A 22,947-nucleotide genomic window follows, 5' to 3' on the forward strand; every position below is an offset into this window, starting at 1 on the left:
TGATTGGTTGAATGCTGTGAGTTGAACCATTTCCAAAAATGAATGCTGTCCTGGATCAGCTCCAGTTCTTGCCATAGTGTTAGGCTCTGTCCTGTCTGAATGTTGGCAAATGGCTCCCAGCTGCACAGCAAAGCCTTGCTGATTCTCTGCCAGTGAGTGTCAGGGGAAACTTTTTTTTTCTTTTTCTTTTTTCCTTTTTTTTTTTTTTTTTTTTAATCTTTCAAGAACAAGAAGGAACAAGTTAGTATTGGCAGAGTAGTCGTAGGCAAATCTGAAAGTTGTCCTCTGCCCTTAGTCCTCCCAGTCTCTTTGCCCCACCCAATACCCTGCGCTGGGCCCCTGGAGTCCCACATGGTTCTGTGAGCCTTGATGAAAATGTACCGGTCATATTTGTCTGCTTCAATCAGCTGATAAGTACCAGTCTGATCCACAAAGTCAGGTTTATGGTAATCCCTTCTGGCCACATATTTGCATTTTAAAAAGAGATAATCCCATAACTGTCAGCAGGCCGGCAACACCAAAGAAGAGATAACTAAATGACACCCTAAGTGGGAGGCAGGGAGCAGATAGAGAAAGGACTCCAAGTCTGGGTAATCCTGGGTTCAAATCCTTCTCCACCCCTCACGGGTCATGTGACCTGCAGTTTCTTCAGGACCCAGTTTCTTGCCTATAAAAGGGCACGATGCAGTGCATAATAATAAAAGTTGTCACCCAGGCCAGTGGTAGCCCTCAATAAGCATTACTTTAATGTGGAGAACTTGCCTAGCCTGTGGGAAGCTCTGGGTTTGAGCCCCAGCCCAACAAAAAATGAAATCAGAGTCTCATCCTCCCAGATGATCTACTGGTGGGTAAGACTTTTACTCTGAGCATAAAGAAGTGCTCAGTGTCTGAGGGGCCCTTCATTTCGGTCTGTTTTAGTACTGCTTCAGTGCCATTCATGCAATGGCTCTCAAATGGGGATGATGTTGCTCTGGGAGACAATTAGACATTTTGGTGGTCACTTCTGGAGAGGTGCTACTGGCATCTAGCAAGAAGATAGATGCTTTTAAACACCCTACAATGCACAGGACCCCCTGACCCCAATAACAAGTAATTATCCAGTCCCAAATATCAATAATGCCGAAATTAAGAATCCTGTTTTGACACAGTCCACTTTTGGGAAATGCCTGACTTTTGGAAATGGAGTGCTTCAGCAGGAGGTTAATTCTTAGAAAAATATTTGGATGCTCAAGAAGTCTGTTAGTGTCAAAACTTAGAATTACATGACACATTGTCCCACTCAACTTATTGTTCTCTAGGGAGAAAAAGGCCACCCAGAATTGAAATTCCGAAGGATGAAGGATGGGAAGTTAATAGGCCTCACTGATCACATCAATCAGCTTGTATTCTTTTGTTGCCACCAAATCCTTTTACTCTCCTGTCAATTTGCACTCATCTTGGGAATCAAATACCGCATAAGTTAGTAACAGCCAGACGTGTTACATTTTACTATTAATTAAATTAAGAGTAAATTAAATATGACTTTTCTTTCTAATCACTTTGTTTTTATAACTCTTTGTCCTTCATTTATTTCAGGATCTAGTTATTCGTATTGTTTTTATTCTTGGCAACCTGACAGCAAAGAATAACCAGGCTCGGGAACACTTTTACAAAGAGAAAGGGAGCATGGAGACACTGCTCTCATTATTCCAGACCTTCTACCAACTCGATCTGCATTCGCAGAGGCAGGCACCTCCAGGAGCTGATTGGCCTGTCGCTCAGAGGCCACCATCAGAGGTGGAGGATGTACTCATCAAGCTGACCCGTGTGCTGGCCAACATAGCCATTCACCCGTGCATTGGCCCAGCTCTGGCCACCAATCCACAAGTCGTGGGCCTGCTGCTGACCACACTGGGTAAGAGCCAAGACCCTAAGATGCTTCTGTGGCCAGGGTGTGGTGACGGCTTGGCTCAGTTTAACAAACCCACTTAGCTGTGTGAAGGAAAATTCATTTTCTGGTCAGAACTGCCTTAAATAGAATCCAGATTTTAAGAAATAGTAATGTAGATCATGGCTGAAATCCACCGAATTGTGAACTTTTAAAGGGTGAATTTTATGGTTGGTGAATTATATCACAATTTAAAGCAATTGTATCAATCAAATGAACAAAAATTGGCCAAACTAACCAGAGTTTACTTTCGCCCTGGTATACTCCTAAAAGCCCCGTCTTCAAATATAGTCACATTGAGGGTAGGGCTTCAGCATATGACTTTTAGGGGAACACAATTCAGTCCATAAGCATCCCATTTCCACTTACAAAAAAAAAATTTTGTGGTCCTGAATATCAAACTCAGGGCCTTGTGCATGCTAGGCACCATTTTATCTCTCTATCTCTCTATCTATCTGTTTATTGATACTGGGGATTGAACCCTGGGCCTCATACTTACATGCTAGGAAAGTGCTCTATCACTGTGCTATACGCCCCGCCCCCCCCACCCCCAGCCCTTTTTAAATTTTAAGACTGAGTCTCACTAGGTTTGCCCAGGCTGGGCTTCAACTTGTGCAACTTGTGATTCTCCTACCTCAGCCTTCCAAGTAGCTGAGATTTCAGGCATGTGATCAGGCCCATCTTCTGTTTCCACTAGGGAAATTAACTGCAATCCTGGGTAATCAGTTTAACCAATACTAACCAGACTCATGAAAGATTTTGTTGCTGTGGAAAAAGTTTTAATGTTTGACAGATATGATGTTTTAGGGTAACATATGAACACAACCCCACCCCAGCTGTTCAACTTATTATCCGTTTATTGAGTCCTTGCTGTATAAGCAGTCCTATGTTATGTGTTGCAGGTTTGGTTTAGTCTTCTCAGACTTCTGTAACAAAGCACCATAGACTGGGTAGCCACTGAAACAACAGAAATTTATTTTCTCAGAGTTCTGAAGACTAGAAATCCAGGATCAAGTTGCCAGCAGAGTTGGTATTTTGGAAAGTTCTTCTGGTTTACACTTGGCTGCCTTCTTGCTGAGTCTTCACAGAATGCAGAGAACATGCTCTGGAGACTCTTCCTTTTCTAATTAGGGCACCAACTCTATGTGATTGGGGTCCATCCTATGACCTCAGTTCCACCTCCTCACAGGACCTATCTCCAAGTAAAGTTCCATTAGAGATTAGGACTTCAACATAGGAATTTGGGGAGGGGGAGAAGACAGACATTCAGTCCATAACAAGCCTTAAAAAATGTAGGCTGGTGGGGTAGGGGTTGTGGCTTAGCGGTAAAGCACTTGCCTAGCATGCGTGAAACACTGGGTTCGATACCCGGTACCACATGAAAAAAAATAATAATAAAATGAAGGTATTGTGTCCAAATATTAAAAAAAAAATTATATATGTAGGCTGGCATCTGCTTTCCTGGGACTCAGCGTCTGTAGTGGAGGAATGTCAGCTGTGTGGGCGGCACCACACCACTAATGAAAAGTTCCAGCAGCAAGGCGCAGATGAAGGCAGGTCGGCTGAGGGGCTGAGCCCTGAGCACAATGATGGGTGTGTAGTTTACACCTTGTGTAAGTGACAATGCCTTACTTTATAATAGAGCTTTATGGTTTATAAAGCACTTTTGTACCTACTACCTCCCAACACTGTGGATATGTTTTTATTATTGTCATTGAACAGATGAGGAAATTGGCTCTGTGAATATAATGACTTCATGGGCCACAAAGTTGCTAAGTGCGAGTCACTGAGTCCTAAATGTTACCTGTCTCAACAAAAAAAAAAAAAAAAAAGGAAAACACGCACATCACACACACACACACATATTTTTGTTGTCGTTGTTGTTATCACTGGGGTTTGAACCTAGAGGTGCTTTTCCACTGAGCTTTTATTTTTTATTTTGAGACAGGGTCTTAAGTTGCTCAGGGTGGCCTCCAACTTGCAGTCCCCCTGAGTTGCTGGGCTTGTAGGTGTGCACCACTGTGCCTAGCTCAAGAAAGGATTCTTAAATTCTGTCAGAGATCTGCCCCCATGCCTTACCACTTCCATGTAATAATTTAAAAATCTACATATTTAGTCTTGAACTCTCTTCCAAGCTGCTGACTACACATACAGCCGTCTGGGAGAAGATGCATCTAGCTGTTACAGAAATTCAGTTTCTGTTACAACCTCAAGCCTTTCAGCATTTGGATGAAACTTGTCCCTGTCTGCTGACACTCCTTCATCTTCCAGAGGATCAATCACCCTTGGGGTGTGTCTCATCTCAGGATGAGAGATACCCTGCTTCAGAGTCAGTTGTGGGACTATTAAAATATCTTTCCCCAATTTTATACCAGAACTGACTCTAAACCAGGCATGGTGGCGCATGCTTATAATCTGAGCAAATCAGGAGGCTGAGGCAGGAGGATCACAAGTTCAAAGCCAGCCTCAGCAATTTAGCGAGGCCCTAAGTAACTTAGTGAAACCCTGTTTCAAAATAAAAAATAAAAAGGGATGGGGATGTCGCTCAGGGGCTAAGTGCCTGTGTGTTTAATCCTTGGTACCAAAACAAACAAACAAACAACAGCACTACCACCACCAACAACAACCAAAACAACAAAACAGAAACTGACTCTAGGATGCTCACTAAATTTTTTTTTTTTTTGGTAGAGGGGCACTCTACCACTGCTCCCCACCTCCCCCCCCTTTTTTTTTCTTTTGAGACAGGGTCTTGCCAAGTTGCTTCAGGGAATTATTACCATTAGCCTGTCTGGCTCCTGACGAACTAGCAGAAGCCCACAACCCACCTGATGAGTTCTCCTCTGTTGCAGACCCAACCCTTTTCCCAGACTGTAGTTTAGCCAGGTAAAGAAGCTGAACCTGCAACACAGGAAAACTCATCCAGTAGTTCCCATCTCCCTGGTCCAGACCTCAGACACTTGGACTGGGTATATGTGCTGTGAGTAGCCAAGTTAAGGAGTAGAGTTAGGCATGATTCACTATCCCACAGTTGTTAATCTTCACATATAATGTGGAGGAATTGCTGGCATCATATATTTTATGATGGTTACATTTCTAATTTCTGCCTATAAGCTAAAGGTAGAGTGAATAACTTGCTTTTTTATTTATTTATTTATTTTATTTTTTTTGGTAGAGGGGCACTCTATTACTGAGCTACATTTACATTCCCAGCACCCTCTGCTCCCCACCTCCCTTTTTTTTTCTTTTGAGACAGGGTCTTGCCAACTTGCTGAGACTAAATTGCCCTCCTCCTGCCTCAGCCTCCTGGGTTGCTGGCATGTACCACCATACTCAGCTAATAACTTGCTTTTGACTCAAAAGAAGATTATGCTTTGGGACAGAAAAAAGAGTCCAGGAAGCAGATTTGACCCAAGAAAAAGGGTTGACCCAGGGGGCTGAGCATGTGTCCCCTGGCTGCATCCTTAGTTGGGCCTGTTTACTCCATGCTTCCATCACAAGTTTCTCTGGGAGTGGGGTGGTCTGCCTTGGTCATTTAGGGCATCCCCAGTGAGGTCTCTCCATTGTACCCCCTTGTGGTATGGAGCTCATGAATGGCCTACTTGTCTTCTTAAGTGACCAATGGAACTCTTATTCTATGGTTTTCAAAATTCTATACACATGAGACTCCTCTGGTGAGTTTATTAAAGAGACAGATTCTTGGCCTCACCCTCAGAGGTTGTGACTCACCTCCTTAGTTGTGGGGCTGAGGAATTTGCATTTTCAAAAGCTCCCTGGCTGGTCCTGATGCAGGTGGCGGAAGACCTTCCTTGAGAAATGCTTTGGTCTGCAGTGTCTGCCCCCATGCGAGTTTAGGCAGACTCTCAGGATTAGTTGGGGTTCTCCAACAAGTTGGGGCAATTGGCAAGCAGGTGAACCCTTGTCTAGTCTATCTCCTGAAAGATTTCTTTTTCCCCAAAACCTTATAAGAGGGCAGAAGTCACACTTGCCTGGATCACCCACCTCCACCTTCGCTGTGCCTGGCCCAAAGGCTAAATTACTTTCTGAGTCCCCATCCTAAACCATCTTAGACGGAAGGTCTCTGCTGGTTTCCAACCTGAATTATCCATATCAATATGGAACGGTGGGGCTGGGGATGTGGCTCAAGCGGTAGTGCGCTCGCCTGGCATGCATGCGGCCCGGGTTCGATCCTCAGCACCACATACCAACAAAGATGTTGTGTCCGCCAAGAACTAAAAAATAAATATTAAAAAATTCTCTCTCTCTCTCTCTCTCTCTCTCTCTCTCTCTCTCTCTCTCTCTCTCTCTCCCCCCCCCTCTCTTTAAAAAAAAAAAATGGAACGGTGATCAGATTCCCAGAGAAGGAAGCCAGCTTCAAAGTTCCTGTCCTCTCTGATGGGTAATTTAGGGCAACCCAATGTTAGCACCAGATTGTGACCATGGAAAGGGACTGCCCACTTACCCAGAGTTGGGACAATTGCTGCTCTGCTTAAACCCAGGATAGGTACTCCTTCCACCTCACCCCAGCCCTGCTCCCCTCCCAGAGGAGTTGCTTATACCCCAAGACTCATCTCTAGCAGCCAATATCACCACAGAGGGTCTTTCTTTTTTCCTCAATACTGGGATTGAACCCAGGGGTGCTTTACCATTGAGCTACATCCCCAGCACTTTTTCCTTCTTTCTTCCTTTTCTTTTTTGAGATAGGATCTTGCTAAATTACTGAGGCTGGCCTCAGAAACTTAAGCAAGGCCCCAAGCAACTTAGCTAGATGCTGCCTCAATGTAAAAAATAAAAAGAGCCTGGGGTGAAGTGGGAGGAACTCCCCTGGGTCCAATTCCCAGTGCCAAGAGAAAAAAAAATCAAATGTTTCTTTAATCAAAAAAAATCAAATATTTCTAGTAGGAACCATCTCTCTCAAGAGGCCCCTAGACTCAGAGATTTGCTGCCTTAGGTATAAACTCCAAATTCCAGATCCCCTTACATTCATGAATCAGTGACAGAGGTAGCCTGGTACTCTCTGGCTTATGGGAAGCGGAGTATTACCCCAGCCAGCTTTAATAGGTCCTTAGCCTCAGTAGGGTGCTATGGAGAGTGTCAGACAGTCAGAGAGACCTGGATTCAGATATCTGCTCTGTGAATTCTGGCAAGGCATGTGACTTCTCTAAGCTTGGTGTTCTTATCTATAAAATAGGGTATTAGGATGCTGCTATGGACTTTATTATGTTCTTCCATCACCACCATCAAATTCATCTGTTGAAGACCTAATCCCTAATGTAGTGACGTTTGGAGACGGGGCTTTTGAGAGATAACTAGTTTAGATGAGGTTATGAGGTGGGACCCTCATGATGGGATTTGTGCCCTCATGAGAAGAGATACCAGAGTGCCCCATTTCCAAGTCTGAAAGAGACCCTCACTAGAACCTGACCACACTGGAACCCTGATCTTAGATTCCAGACTGTGAGAAAATTAAATTCTGTTGGCTTAAGCCATGTATATTTCATTATGGCATCTCAAAATGACTGAGACGTGTGAATCATGGTAAAAATAAGCAGGGGGTTCTGTGCACCTTCTTTTACCTCTCTTTGCTCAAAAAACCATTGAGATTCTCGTGCAGGTCTCCTAAAATCCTGGAGCCACTAGGATATTTCTATAAGCCAGGAAAAGAGCCCTCACTAGAACCTAACCATGCTGGTACCTTGATCTTGGACTTCCAACTTGCAAGTTCAAGAATCCATTCGGAAGCCCAAGATAATTTGTTTTGGGTTTATTTGCTTCCAAGTATTTAATCCAAAAAGAAGGCAGTTAGGGCCTCATTTTTTAAAATTTTTCCTAGTATGTATGAAGTGTCTCCTGTGTACTTGCCCTGTGCTGGCTGCTCTGGGTGGAGGGAGCGCTGGCTGAAGGCCAGGATGCACCTCCTGTAGTGTAACAGATGACTGCATTTTGCTTTGAATATAGTAAGTTATTAAAAGGCTGTTCTCTTTAATGAAAAGGAGGAGAAGGCCAAAGGGCAACCATTAAATCAGAAAGTTTAAGGGCTAGCAGAGTCCTCTGACTCAGCTCACTGTCCCCCTCCTTGTTCCCTGAGGAACATTGGTTTCATCCAAGAGGTAAAAATCACTTCCTATCCAATAAAACATTGAGGGCTGGTTATGGCCAAAGGTGTGCTCAGGTGCTGAGGTGGCTTCCTCTGGCTGGGCAGGGCTTCTGGAGGAGGTGGTGGCAAGTTAGAGAGGGCATCCAGGCCCTAGGTGGACATGTGTGGGGTGGGAGGTAGAGGGCTGTTCAAGTTGCTATAACTAGCTTAGTATTACCAGGCTCAGACACTTCCTGTGACTTCCAACCCTTACAGCCAACTGCCTGTCCCTCTTCTCTTGGACAGTGCTTCAAGAGGTCCTTAAGATATTTCAAAACTGAGCTGGGCAAAGTGGTGCACACCTTTAATCCCAGTGATTCAGGAGGCTGAGGCAGGAGGATCACAAGTTCAAGGCCAACATCAGCAACTTAGTGAGGCCCTAAGCAACTTAGTGAGACTCTGTCTCCAAATAAAAAATAAAAAGGTCTGGGGATGTGGCTCAGTGGTAATGTGCCTCTGGGTTTGATCTCCAGTACAAAAAAAGAAAAGAAAAGAAAAAAAAAAAAAGAAAAAAGATCTGAAGCTAAACTCATGACCTGTCCCACAAATTGGTTCCCTTTTCTTGCACATTATTTCACTTAATTCAGAGAATGTGTTTGACATCTGTATTAGTCAGTTTTATATCACTGAATACCTGAGATAATTGGCTTAATAAGAGAAAAGGTGTATTTAGTTAGCTACTTAGTTTTGGCACTGGGAATTGAAGCCAGGGGTTAGGGTTGGTTTGAGGTCAGCCTCTGCAATCCAGTGACCCCATGGAAACTAGCAAGACCCTGTCCAAAATAAAACTATAAAAATGTCTGGGGATGTGATTCAGTGGTGAAGGGGCAAAATCATCTCAGGACTTGAGTATTGAAGTTTCGTTCACTGATTTGTTCCTTCATTCTCACATTCGGCAACTTATTGAGCACCCACTGTGTGCCAGACACTATTCTAGGTGCTGGGAATGCAACAGTGAATAAGATAAATAAATATCTAGCTCTCTTGGACCCAATAATTTAGGGCAGGAAGACAAACATTTAGCACACCTAATGACAGGTAGTCAAATGTGCTGTGGAGAAAATTAAAGCAGTTTGAGGGGAAGAGAATAGTAGATGCTGTTTCATAGAGGATGCTTAAAACCTGGAAGGAGAGTGTTCCCAACAGAAGGGTCAGTAGTGCAAAGGTTCTCAGGCAGGGTCTTGATAATGAGCTCAAAAGAGCAAAGAGACTGGTGTGGTTGGCCCTGGAGCCCTGGGAGGTGAGGAAAGGGCAGCCCAGGGGGGCCTGGGCCAAGTGAAATGGCATCATTAGTGGGTTGTGAGATGGGTAACATCAGTTAATTTATTTATTCATTTGTTTTTGTGGTTCTGGGGATTGAACCCAGGTCCCTGCTCATGCCAGACAAGTGCTCTACCACTCAGCTACATCTCCAGCCCCTGGCTGACTTTCTTTATTTTTTTTGGTTTAGTACTAGGGGATTGAACTCAGGGGCACTCAACCACTAAGCCACATTCCCAGGCTTTTTTTGTATTTTATTTAGAGTCAGGGTATCGCTGAGTTACTTTTAAAGGATTATTGCATCTAGCAGGGTCTTGCTGCACCCAGCCCCTAACTTACTTTCAAAAGATGACTGAGTGAAGAATAGGTTCCGAGCCAGGCGCAGTGGCACATGCCTGTAATCTCAGCAGCTTGGGAGTCTGAGGCAGGAGCATTGCAAGTTCATAAGCCATTCTCAGCAACTTAGCAAGGCCCTAAGCAACTTAGTGACACCCTGTCTCAAAATTTAAAAAGGGGTGTGGGTGGTGGGTATGTAGCTCAGTGGTCAAGAGCTTCTGAGTTGAATCCCTGGTACCAAAAAAGATTTAGATGCAAAAGTGGAAGAAGAGAAGCTAGTAGAGGTGCAAGATGGATGGCCTGGGGTGATAGTGGAGAGGGGATGTGATTGATTTTGTGTGTTTAGAAGCAGCAAGATGGTTATGGGTGGATCATGACCTAAGGACTATTTTGTAGGGAAGTGGGGGCATGGGGAACAGTGTAGATTCCCTGGTGGAGTCCCTGAGGGACCTGGGGCCAGGGGCACACTGCTGGCATCGGAGACAGTTCAGCTGAGGTTTCTTTTCCTGTGCTTTACTTCAGACACAGTAAGTTTAGACTGGCTGACCCTCCCAGATACCCTGGATGCAGGATGGAGCTGAGTGCCCTGCCCGCCATGACCAGGAGTGGCCCCTTGCATTTGGTGCCTTTCCCTGCAGCGAGGGTCACGGGAAATAAAGTGTCAAACAGTGTTTCCTGTGCACAGACCTTGCCGGGGCTGCAGTCTGTCCCCAGCTCTGCTGCTGCTGCGGTTCTGTGGCATTGCCTCTACCCACGCACAGCGCACAGAGCACAGTGTCTCTGACTCCTCTCTCCCCACATTGTTTCAGAATACAAGTCCCTTGACGAGTGTGAGGAGCTGGTGATCAATACTACAGCAACAATCAACAATTTGTCTTTCTACCAAGTGAAGAATTCCATAATCCAAGACAAAAAGCTATCTATTGCTCAATGTAAGGTTCAGAGTTGTTTTTGGATGGTTTTGATTTTATTAACTAAACACAGAACTGGAGGCATTACTATTTTCTGACGTCTAAATATCTTAGAGCTTGATTTGACTCTTAAAAAATTAAAATGTGGGGGGAAATTAGTTTCTTAGTTCTTGCTGAAATCTCTTAAAGTTTGTATTTTATTATCATTTTTTTAAAGAGAGAGAGAGAATTGTTTTAATATTTATTTTTCAGTTTTCGGTGGACATAACATCTTTATTTTTATTTTATGTGGTGCTGAGGATCGAACCCAGTGCCCGGCGCATGCCAGGCGAGCGAGTTACCGCTTGAGCCACATCCCCAGCCCCTTTTATTATCATTTTTAAGTTCTCAGTATTTAGTATGAGATTGGTCTCCATTAGCCTTTACATTAAAACTTAAATGAATTGATTTTATTTTTCTGGTCACCAAATCCAGTGCTCTTAAAGCTTCTTGTGAGTAACAACATGGATGGAATCCTGGAAGCTGTGCGTGTTTTTGGAAATCTCTCCCAAGACCATGACATCTGTGATTTCATTGTGCAGAACAATGGTAAGTTAATGACACGTCAATTCATAAGCACACACTTCTGCCAATTAGCAGCTAAATGGTTTCAATGGGATACATGTTTCTGCTTTGAGACATGTAAAGCTCTATATCCTGTCCGGCATGTGAGGTGCTCAGCTCAGGAAGCTGGGATGGACCTAGGCAGTGTTCCCCTCTCCCTTGTGAGTGGCCTTCAAGTGCTGACATGGGAAGGGCAATGTGTTTAATGGAAATTAGTCAGCTACACTCACCATTTCTTCCCATAGGGACAGGTTCAAGAGACATTTTCCTTAATGCACTAGAATGTCTATTACATTTTGCTTATAATTGAAAAAAAAATGGAAACAACCCAAATGTCCACCAGCAGCCAAGAGGATAAATACAATATAGATCACTTAAACACTTAAACAGGAGCAAAAAGCTAGTGATAATAGGATATACAGAGAATAATGCCAACGATATAAGTTTTAAACATGCAAAACTCTCTTGGGTATTGCTTATGTATATGTATTCATGTAATAATGGTATAAAGCATAAATAGTGTTTGGAAATGACAAATTCCATATTTAAGACAGAATTTACCTTTGGAGAGGGGATGAGATGTCCAAAGACATAAAGCTGGATCTGTAATGTTTTATTTATTTATTTTAGTTGAAAAATAAGAGTTGTATATATTTATGGTGTACAACATGTTTCGATTGTAATGTTCTATTTCTTAAACTAGGTGGGTGGCATGTACCCAAGTGTTTATACTAACCGTCCTCTTTGTATATCTCACATACTCCATGCAAGAATAATTTAAAAAATCTAATTATCCATATTCATGATAGAAAATTTAGATAATGCAAATTTTATAAAAAGCATCAGCAGCAGCCGCCTCAAACTGTCACCCATCGCCATATATCACTGCCCCACAGATAACTGCTAACATTTTGGTGTGCGTTCGTTCTTTGGGACCCTCGTGTATGTGATGTAGCCTTTGACAAGCTCATTGCCCCACCCAGTCAGTAGGGCTGAGGCCAGAACAAAGCAGAACCTCACAGGTGTACTGTAAAGTAGGAGCAGGTGGGGCACATCATGTATCCACTCCCCCTGAAATCTTTGCTAATCCCCACAGGGGACCAGAACGCAGGACAAGCAGTTCCCAGTTTCATTTCCTAGGAAGACGGGAACACAAATCCACCAGGGCCAGAGCCTGTCCTGCCCTAAGATGTCCCTACAGTGAAAGCCCTGCCTTGTCATAGGTGGGTTTCCAGTAGTCAAAGCATCTTTTCTTATACGTGGCCCTGGGGACGCATCAGGGAACTTCTGGTCAGAAACTGACTCTGTTTAAAGAGTTGCTCCTGGAGGTTCAAAATTCTCTTCAGGCTGGGCGCATGCCTGTAATCCCAGCGGCTTGGGAGGCCAAGGCAGGAAGATTGTGAGTTCAAAGCCAGCGCAACTTATGGAGGCCTTAAGCAGCTCAGAGACACCCTGTCTCTAAATAAAATACAAAAAGGACTGGGGATGTGGCTTAGAGCATAAGCGCCCCTGGGTTCAATCCCCGGTATAAAAAAAAAAAAAAGTATCTTCAGAATAACCCAAAGTAGAAATGATGTCACAGGTTCCCTCTTTTTCACCAGAAGGGAACCTATCACAACTGGGACAGGGAGCTGCTACCTGGGTCAGTTCTAGTGGTTTGGGTCCAGGGAAGCTAGGGAGCAGGCTTCAGGGTGGTGAGTGTTGGGGAACCCACTGCTGGAAGATGAATACAGATTTAGGAAGAATGAGGGGATCTGGCTCAGTGGTAGGGCACTTGCCCAGCATGCATGCACAAGGCCTGACTTTGATCCCCAGCATCATTAAAAAAAAAAAAGAAGACTAAAAGACCAACAGGAAGAATGGGTTAAGCCCATAAGCCCACTCACAGGGGTTCTGGTTTCTTAAGCCATCCCACTGCGCTCCATGCCCGCCCTGTGCTGTGTTAAAACAAGATACAGCTGGGACCCCTGAGCTCTCTCCCATCTGCGTTTGTTCTCTGCCTTCCCAGTACATAAATTCATGATTGCGCTGCTGGATGCTAAGCATCAGGACATTTGCTTTTCTGCCTGTGGTGTTCTCCTCAATCTCACTGTGGATAAAGACAAGCGGGTCATCCTCAAAGAGGGAGGCGGCATTAAAAAGTAAGTTTTAAGGCATGGAATCCTGACTCAGATTCCGAAGACATAGTTTTCCTAGAGGCGTAGGTACCTCCTGTCATTCATTTGGGGCAAAGGTATTTCACATTTGGAAGCCCCAAGCTGGAGCTAACGACAGATTTTGGTTCCATTGGACACTTGAAATAATTCCAAAGTGGGTTATCATCAGACACAGTGGTGCACACCTGTAATCCCAGTACCCTGGGGAGTTGAGGCATGAGGGTTTCAAATTCAAGGTTAGCCTAGGCAATTTGGTGAGACCCTGTGTCAAAATTAAAAATAAAAATCACTGGGGATGTAGCTCAGTTTTTTCCTAGCATGTGTGAGGCCCTGGATTCCATCACCCCTGCTAAAAAAGGGGGAAAAAAAAAAGAGGATATTGTTAGTTTGTGGCTACTTAAATATGTAATAACTTCTGACTTATTAACTTCTCAATTTGACTTTTCATTAATTCAGGTTGGTGGATTGTTTAAGAGATTTTGGTCCTACTGATTGGCAGCTGGCCTGCTTGGTTTGCAAAACTTTATGGAACTTCAGTGAGAATATCACAAAGGCTTCATCGTGCTTTGGAGATGAAGACACCAACACACTCCTAGTCCTGTTGTCATCATTTTTAAGTAAGTGAGTATGTGAGTTTTATCAACGTGAGATAAGAAAAATGTTTTCTGTGACCTTTACGGGCAAAGATTGGTCTGCATTTGGGTGGCTGTTTTTCTATAAACAACCGGAGAATGTTAAAGATTATTATAATTTGGAAATACCTGGAAGAGGCTGTTATTTACAAGTGTTACAGAAGGATTTTAACTCCTTGGATCCTGCCATGATTTATTCTATGGACTTAAATTTTTTTTCTATAGGCTGCATAAATATTAGATCTCAGCATAATCCGGGCATGGTGGTGCATACCTATTATCCCAGCAGCTTTCGAGGCTGAGGCAGGAGAATTGAAAGTTCAAGGCCAGCCTCAGCAACATAGTGAGGCCCTATCTCAAAAAATTAAAAGGGCTAGGGATGTGGCTCAATAGTAAAGCACTTCTGGGTCCATTCCTCAGCATTCTTCCCCCCAATATATATTATATATATTTATGATCTCAGCCTAAATGTATCTGTTGTTTAAAAGTATGCAAACAATGTTGTAATTGAGAAAATGTGATTAAAAAGCTACTCTGAATTGTCATGCTTTTAAATGAATCTATACATTTTAATTAGAAACTATGCTAAAAATGTCATGTGGAGAAGGGTCTGTGAAACTATTTGGGGGTACAGTGGGGTCCAGGGCCATAAAAGGTAGATACTGAAATTTGTCAAATCAAAGAGGTTCATTTCTTATATTTAAACCTTTTTTATTTTTAGGATAATTTTTTTTCAACCTGAGTTTGATCTGGAATAAATGATTTGGGTCAGTAAACGAGTGATCCTTTTCCCCACTTGCAGGAACCATGCCCATTCTTGCCCAGCCTCTCTGCTGGATCTGTGAGGCTGTGTGGAATGAGTCAGAGCAGCAGGTTCAAATCCTCCTGTCTGGTTTGGGATGACTGGACAAGAGGACCTCCCCTGGCCTGTCTTTATATCCCTAAAATGGGGGAGATGATAATACCTGCCTGCCCCAGGGAGTTAGTTGTGAGACTCAAACAAGTATCCTGAGAGTACAGTGAAGGCCTGTAGTCAGACAGTTCTGAGTTTAGGTCCTTGTCCTCACAAATTTTTAAACCTTGGTTTTGCCTTTCTGAATTTATATTTTATCACCACTAACATGGGGGTGACCCATGGAGGGTCATTAGGGTTGTAAATGAGCAGATGTGTACCAAGAGCCTAATACCATGTCTGACACCTAGCAAGTCTTCAAAAGATGGCTAAAGTGCTTTATAAATGCTAAGTGTTGTAACGATATATTACTGAACAGGAACCAAGACCTAGGTGTTGTTCAAATAAACAGTTTTGCTAGGCTGTTGTGAAGTTTGCTTTTCCAGGTAAATACAATTTTGCATGTTTTTAAAATACTGAATAAGAACAATATAAGATTTTAAATGATTGAGATTCACAGTCTGCTTTGTGAAGGGTGCAGGAAGTAGAAGTGTATGCTCAGGTTGCCTTAATTCAGTTCTCAATAAGGACAGAATATTGAAATCAGCTGTGGAGTTAAAGAAAACACCTGCTGGGCCCATACATGGCAATTCTGCTTCAGGAACTCTGGGGGGAGGCTGAGAATCTGTGGTTTATAAAGTTCCACAGGTGAGCCAATGTGGTGGTGCTCCCCGGTAATCCCAGGCACTCGGGAGGCTGAAGCAAGGATCACAAGTTGGAAGCCAGCCTCAGCAATTTAGCTAGGCCCCAAACAATTCAGTAAGACCCTGTCTCAAAATAAAAATAAATTAAAAAAAAAAAGGGCTGGGGCCATGTCTCAGTGGTTCATTGCCCCTAGGTTCAATCCCCAGTACAAAAATAAAATAAAATAAAATTCCACTTAAGGAAAGCATGCACAGGGAGAAGGAAGCAGGAAACAAATACTGCCTAAGCCTCCAGGAGAAGCTCTCAGGAGCCAGAGTCCCCAGAGGCCCTGCAGTGGCAATGCCCCCTTTCTAGAGACCCAGCTCTGCTCTCTCCCTGCCGTGATGGAAGAGGCTCCCTTCCCCGCCTCTCGATCCCTCCAGACTCCTGCTTGGTCACGGCTCGCACCTCAGGCTTCCCCAGGCCGTACTTGTATGCATCTCCCGTGTCTCCCCTGTGGTTTGCACGCTTTTCTGTCTCCCACTCCGGGAGATGTGACTGGCTCAGTGAGTCATTCTCCTGTGGTGTAAAGGCTGCTGCCTCTGTGACAGGCTATTGTGACTTCCTTTGTTACTTCAGTCTGGGTGATCAGCTATGAAAAGCAGAGGATGAGACCACAGGGCATGAAGACCCATCAGAAGAGGGCGTGGGTGTGGCCAGATTCTCAGGAGGAGGCAGTAACCTGGAGGCTTCCCTGTAGCTGGCCTGCTGCCTCCCATCCCTTCTCAACTTTGCCTTGCGGCCACATTGGCTTGAACGCATTTCTCCAGCCTCTGGCCTCTGTGCATGCCCTATACCCTGCATGGCTGTGCAGACGCTGCTGCCCTTGCAGGCCCTAATAGCTTATGAGGCCCAGGGCCATAGTCTCCCCATGGGAATCTGCATTCCTTTCAGAGCAGTTAATGAGCCCTGTGGTTTCTCCTGTATTCTCATTTTTGTGTTTATTTCCTCATTCCAACTGAACCACTTTGGGAAAGGATAGTCCCTCCTATGAAGCAGGTGCTTGGTACATGCTTGTGGACTGGCTAGCAGTAGTGGTATATCTTTGTTGTAATAGTGATCTTGGCTTTTGGGTTGGTGGGGAGGGTTGGGGTTCTATTTGATGTACTGGGGATGGAACCCAGGACCTTGTGCACACTAGGCAAGAGCTCCACCTCTGGGCTGTGCCCCCAGCACTCAGAGTGCTATATACTTTTAAAAGCATGCTCATTTGTCCTCACAAGATGTTTCTGAGGTTTACTAAGTGACAGATGAGGGAAGTCAGTCTAGAAGGCTTAGGTGACTTACCTAAGATTATATTGGAGTGAAGCTAGGACTTTTCCTGAGACATTAAACATGTAGCCTGTGTTTTTCTGCCGTCCTATTATATAGTACACCCCGACTCCACCCCATCCCATGGAAGGAGACTGCTTATGGATAACAAAAATAAACACAGTTTGATCAGGGAGCCCAGTCACCGGACAAAGCATGACAGTTCTCAGGGTGACCAAGAGCTCTTCTTATGAATTATGAGGCCTGAGCCCTGGGGGCTATGTAGTCTCTGCTGCTTCTTGGCTTATTTTTGTAAGCCATTACTTCCTGACAGGGTCATGGCTGTGTCTGGCTAGTTGGGCATCAGCAAGTGAAATGTGATGGGGTGAAAGCATACTTGAATTCAATTCTTTTGCAAAGATAGCTTCAAAAACAGGCTATTTTGGGGCTGGGTTTGTGACTCAGTGTAGAGCACTTGCCTAGCACACCTGAAGCACTGGGTTCAATCCTCAGCACCACATAAAATAAAGGTTATCGTGTCCACCTACAACTAAAAACCAAATATTAAAAAAAAAAGCTATTTTGAAAACAGGATGAACTGTTAAATCACAAAAGCCATGTTGAGGTAAAAGTGCTGTTTTTGAAAAGAATGGCCAGGCAACTGACACAGTCATCAAAGTTACCTAACTTTCTTGCTGTGGGACTAGGAAAAAGAGTAATAGTCTTCCACAGCGGTTGAAATGTTGATAGCAGTTCTGAAAAGCTTAAAAATATATCGTCTAAAAATTCCTGGTAAACCACAGTCACTTCTTCTAAATTCATTGTTGGTGTGTTTATCTGGGCCTTCTCAATGATAGGCCCTGGCTCTCTAGAACATAACAAACTCCTCAGGAAGTTGACAGGTGGAGATGGGTTTATTGTTACAAATGTACAGAACACTGGGTCATTGTGTGCTCCTTATAAGGTGCATGGAACCTGGCACTCAGGTTTTGTGACAATCATGGAATGGGACCCAACCTTCCAATTGGAGGATCATATTGCTGGACCTATGCCAAAGATCCAGTAGGTGCTTCTAGAACGGTGAGGACTATGCCTTAAGAGAGATTGAGCAGGGCAGTGACAGATCCTGCAAACAACTAGCTGTGCTAAAAAGCAGACGAGGAGTAGGGGGATTTCATTTATGCTATAGGACACTTGAACTGTAATGATATTTGTGTTATAATGATTACTAGCAGCTTTATTGTTTTGAGTACTGGGGATTGAATCCAGGGGTGCTTTATCACTGAACTACATCCTCAGCTCTTTTCAATTAAAAAAAAAATTTTTTTTTTTTTTTTGAGACAGGCTCTCCCTAAGTTGTTTAGGGTCTCACTAAGCTGCTGGCCTCGAACTTGCAATCCTCTTGCCTCAGCTTCCCAAGTTGCTGGGATTACATATGTGCACCACTGAGCATAGCTTCTTTGAGTCTTTTGATACTTTCTAATACCTTTTCCCAAATTTTAATATTTTGAAATGTGCAGTACACAAAGAAAGCTTAAGAATGATTGTCTATCTGAATCAGTGCTTCTTCACATTGTGAGTTATGAAATTAACTTAGTTGGTTGTAACCAACCTAAACAATGAAGTAGCAAAGAAAGAAAATATTAGAATATATTCTATGTAGTAAGGGTAAGTAGTCTTATCATTTGTTTATTTATATGTGAATGTCCAAATGTATATATATAGTCATGATGTAAAATGTTATTTCTTAACTGTGAATCACAGTAAGTTTGAAAATCATAGATCTACATTTTAATCATCACTTTGCTGCTCTTTATACTACAAGTTCAAAATTTTAATACCCAGGATAATATACTTTTTTATATATTTGCTAGTATTTGAAACTTCAGACTGTGTTTCTCTTGCTTGTAGCTATTGCCTAAATGTATTATCTTGTCTAACCCAAATTGTAATAAAGATGATCTGAGTATGGAGTAACTGATTTCTGTATAGGCTGGACCTCAAGGAAAGTAACGGTCTTAACATTAGATTAAAAGGGAAAAAAAAGGGGGTTAGGTTGTGGTTCAGTGGTAGAGCGCTTGCCTAGCACGTGTGAAGCACTGTGTTCGATTCTCAGCACAGCATATAAATAAATTAATTAAAAGTCCATCAACAGCTAAAAAAATTTTTAAAAAAAGAAAGAAAGAAGAGAAACTGCTAGATGCACACACACACACACACTTCACACACCTGTGATCCAGCTTCAGGAATCGAAGACGGAAGGATTCCAGCCTGGGCAATTTAGTGAAAGCCTGTCTTAAATTAAGGAATTAAAAGGGCTGAGGGGTGTCACTCAGTGGTAGAGAACCCCTGGGTTCATCCCTAGCACTGCAAAACAAATAAAAAACGAAACAAACAACAACAACAATCCAAAAATTAACAGATTTCACCAAAACTATCAAATCCAAGCAAAGCCTTGGGCAGAGGAAGGGACTACCAAATTCTTGGGCCACAGTGCTCGCCCCTAAGCAGCCTGGGAAAGAAGGGCACAAAACAAGAGTATTATTTTCTTAACAAATATTTAGTGCTCAGAAAATCTAGAAAAGAATGCACAGAAGCTGATCTAGATACCCAAAGTCATGTTGCATCTAGCAGGCTCTTCTCACTGGGAAAGAGCAGAACAGGAAGGGCTTTGAAGACATCACTGTTTTTTCTTCCCATCAAGGCCCTAGTTATCTCATGGGTGGGGAGAGTCAGGTTTGCTTACAGGGTCTCTATGGAGTGCCTTGCTGAAGTGTTTATGCCTGCTCGGAGCTTATCTCAGAGCTGCATAGCTGTCCACTTGGTAGCAGGGGAGGAGGGGAAGGTACATACTGGGATTCTACAGTCCCTTATCTTATGCTGGGTGGTGGCAATAATGCCCTTAGTGCCAAAGTACACATTGAGCGTACACAAATATCGAGTGTAGAAAATCTGATGTAAATAGTAATGAAGGATTTTTAAAATACAGTTTTAATTGGCCCTATGGAAAAAAATGTTTGCAAACTGTGCAAGTAGCAACATTTATGGTTTTTTTGGAACTTTGTGGTTGCTATTTAAGAAGTCTGCCCATCTTCTGACTGGCAAGCCAGCAGAGAATCTTGAATGGTCATTCACTTTCCTCCTTGGGTTGGATATACTTATGGTGTTCACCGAATTCAGTGTGCCTTTGCATTAAGAATAAAGTTGTAATTTTGCATTTTATTTTTACTAGTGCTTTTCCACATTATCCATGGTTTTGCTTGGGACTATGATATTCTTTCTTAAAGTACCCCAGTTTTCAGTTATTGGGGAGTGTGAGGATGGATTGTTTTTTCAAAGAAATATATCCCAGCTGCTTTGAAGTCAGCAAAGTTCTAATTTTCTATAAAGTTTATTTTTGCTGTGACCTGGGTCTCACAGATGGCTAGGCAAATGCTCTATTACTGACTTCCATTTCAAACCCTTCAGGAAAGTTGTTGTTGTTGTTATTTTATACCAGCAATTGAACCCAGGGGCACTTTTACTACTGAGTTATACCCCAATTCTTTTTATTTTTTTATTTTTTTGAGACAGAGTCTTGCTAAGTTGCCAAGGCTGGCCTTGTTGAACTTGTGATCCTCCTGCATCAGCCTCCTGAGTCATTTTGATTATGGGTGTGCTCCACGGCCCTTCATAAAAATTTAAAGTGTCAATTTCAACTGGCCTACTTTCCTAACATTTCCTGACTCATTTTATATCTATCAATTATTGAAATAATTAACTTTCTAATGTGCAGGTAAGGAAGAAATCTTACTTTGTTTATTCTGATAAATTGTGATCTGACTTTTGGATGCAAATTTATGTAAAAAAAATTAGTTGAGAAAAGAGCTCAGTTTAATCGTTTTTGTTTTTTTTTTTTTTTTTAGAAAATTGTTGCCCATTTAAATTAAAAGACTAAAATATACTTGTTTTTAAATATTTGTAAAGATCAAAGGAGAGTAAAGAACTTTTCCCGTTAAAAAAAAATAAGCCTTTTCCGCTGAGTGCAGTGGGACATACCTGTGGTTCTAGCTGCTCTACAGGCTAAAATGCGAGAGCACTTGAGCCCAGGAGTGCCATACCAGCTTGGGCAACAGAACAAGACCCTGTCTTAAAGAGACAAACAGGGCTGAAGTTGTGGCTCAGCGGTAGAGTGCTTGCCTAGCATGTGCGAGGCACTGGATTCAACGCTCAGCACCACATAAAAATAAACAAATAAAATAAAGGTATATCGTGCCCAAGTATAACTAAAAAAAAATTGAAAAAAAAGTACAAACAAAAAATCTTATCTAGTGTCATGTTGTTATTAATGGTGACCCAAGATGAGTTTAATTCATGTCATCAAAAATTCAACTCTTTTCAAGAGGATTACATTTTCAAATAATTGCTTTAATTCTCATTTTTCTGATACAGATGAAGAACTAGCACTGGATGGCAGTTTTGACCAAGACCTAAAAAACTATCACAAACTCCATTGGGAAACAGAATTCAAACCCGTGGCACAGCAGCTTCTAAACCGAATTCAGAGTCACCACACCTTCCTGGAGCCCTTGCCTGTTCCCTCTTTCTAACACGACACAGATTAACAAGAGAAAAACAGGAAGTCAGGTCTCCCTCATTCTTAAGAAGTGGTAACAACTGTGAACATTTTTCAGTATTAACAAATATCGACTGTTTTTTCAAATACCAATTTTAGTGAGTAGCCTGAACATTTTAGAAAGAAATAAGCATTTCCTCTTGTTAGGTATTATAAAAAAATTCATATACATGTTATATTTTCTGCTATGAGAAATGTGAGATGAAAAATATATGCATTTTTAAGTAAATAATTTTTTCTTCTCTATTAAAAAATTTAGTGCTAGTCTTAAGATCCCAATTTAACAATTTTGGAATTCCAGTGCTCACCAGTTCATTAAGTTAAATGGACTAGGCAATGGAGACTGTTAAATTTTGTCTATGAAAAGAATAGTGGTCAACATGAATGGAACACTTATCATAGAAAGCATCTGTACTAATTTTTAGTATGTCTAAAAATAAATTTTCTGATTAGGTACCAGTATTTTTCTGTCCTCATATTAAGAGAAGGAATAAATAGGAAAAGCAGAGAATATTGCTTTGAACCATCTACTCTTTAGTAAATAAGTAAACTAGAGGAAAAAAGAATATTTTTCTCTTTTCATTTGAAATAAAATGATTTGATTAGACAATACTTGTAACTCTGTCTAAGAGAGTGGATAGAATGCATTAGAATGAGTGCAGGCTTAGGTTTATGACAGTCCTATTTGAATCCTAGCACTCCCAGGCTAGCTGTGTGGACCTTGGGCAAGTAAGTTAATTTCTTGGGTTTACATTCTAAATTAAGAACAATATCTATTTAAAGTACAGTTTAGAATAGACCATCAAGTGGGACAATTGCCCAGTCCAGTGCACAATTTGCAGTAGGTGCTCACTAAGTTACAACATTATCATGGCAATTAGTCTGCTATTCTTTGTATGATAAATTTGACCTTTGAATAAATGATTAAAAGACAAGTTGAGATTACTATTGTTATCCTGTACTAGCAAAATGAAGATATGGAAATAAAAATAAGGTTACTACTATTGGACAAAACAGATCATCTCTCACTTTAAAAGTAACCACGGGATGAAGGGCAGCCATTCCAGGGGGGATGGGCTGTCAAGTCTATTAGGATATTCAGAAGCAAATAGACTTTGCAAGGGTGAGTCATCTGAGACTCATCCCTGGGTAGGGCACAGCAAGATCATGCAGGGACATTCACTTTGTCCATAATCCATTAGGACATGCTAAAAGATCCAGTTTGATAGACGAAATCAGCTTTTTTTTTTTCTCTCTCCAAAAAACGTCTAAGGATTTGTCTTGTGTTATTCATAGCAAGCTATGTAGTCTACTTTCAGTGAGAAAAAACCAAACTCCTCCCCACCGAAAAACTACTCCTTCTTCAGTATGCATAACATCTCACTGTGGGAGATCATTATACTTGTTCTCCTCCACACTAAACCCATCCCCATCAGACTTATGCAAGTTGGGCCATTTGGAACTACTTACTTGCTTTTTTTTTTTTT

General features: G+C 42.3%; 1 protein-coding gene across 1 annotated transcript in view; it reads left to right on the top strand.

Moving 5' to 3' along the window:
• ARMC2 (armadillo repeat containing 2) overlaps positions 1-22,436 on the top strand; it is a 125,458-nt gene extending 103,022 nt beyond the window's left edge. The window contains exons 13-18 of the mRNA XM_081293727.1: positions 1,576-1,894; positions 10,466-10,588; positions 11,042-11,155; positions 13,179-13,311; positions 13,783-13,943; positions 21,277-22,436. Of these exons, the coding sequence (XP_081149853.1) occupies positions 1,576-1,894; positions 10,466-10,588; positions 11,042-11,155; positions 13,179-13,311; positions 13,783-13,943; positions 21,277-21,434 (1,008 nt within the window). The 3' untranslated portion in view covers positions 21,435-22,436. The remainder of the gene's footprint in view (positions 1-1,575; positions 1,895-10,465; positions 10,589-11,041; positions 11,156-13,178; positions 13,312-13,782; positions 13,944-21,276) is intronic.
• Positions 22,437-22,947: the final 511 nt, after the last annotated feature.

The sequence above is a fragment of the Spermophilus citellus genome (assembly GCF_964194105.1).
Source record: "Spermophilus citellus genome assembly, chromosome: 5".
Taxonomy (NCBI): Eukaryota; Metazoa; Chordata; class Mammalia; order Rodentia; family Sciuridae; genus Spermophilus; species Spermophilus citellus.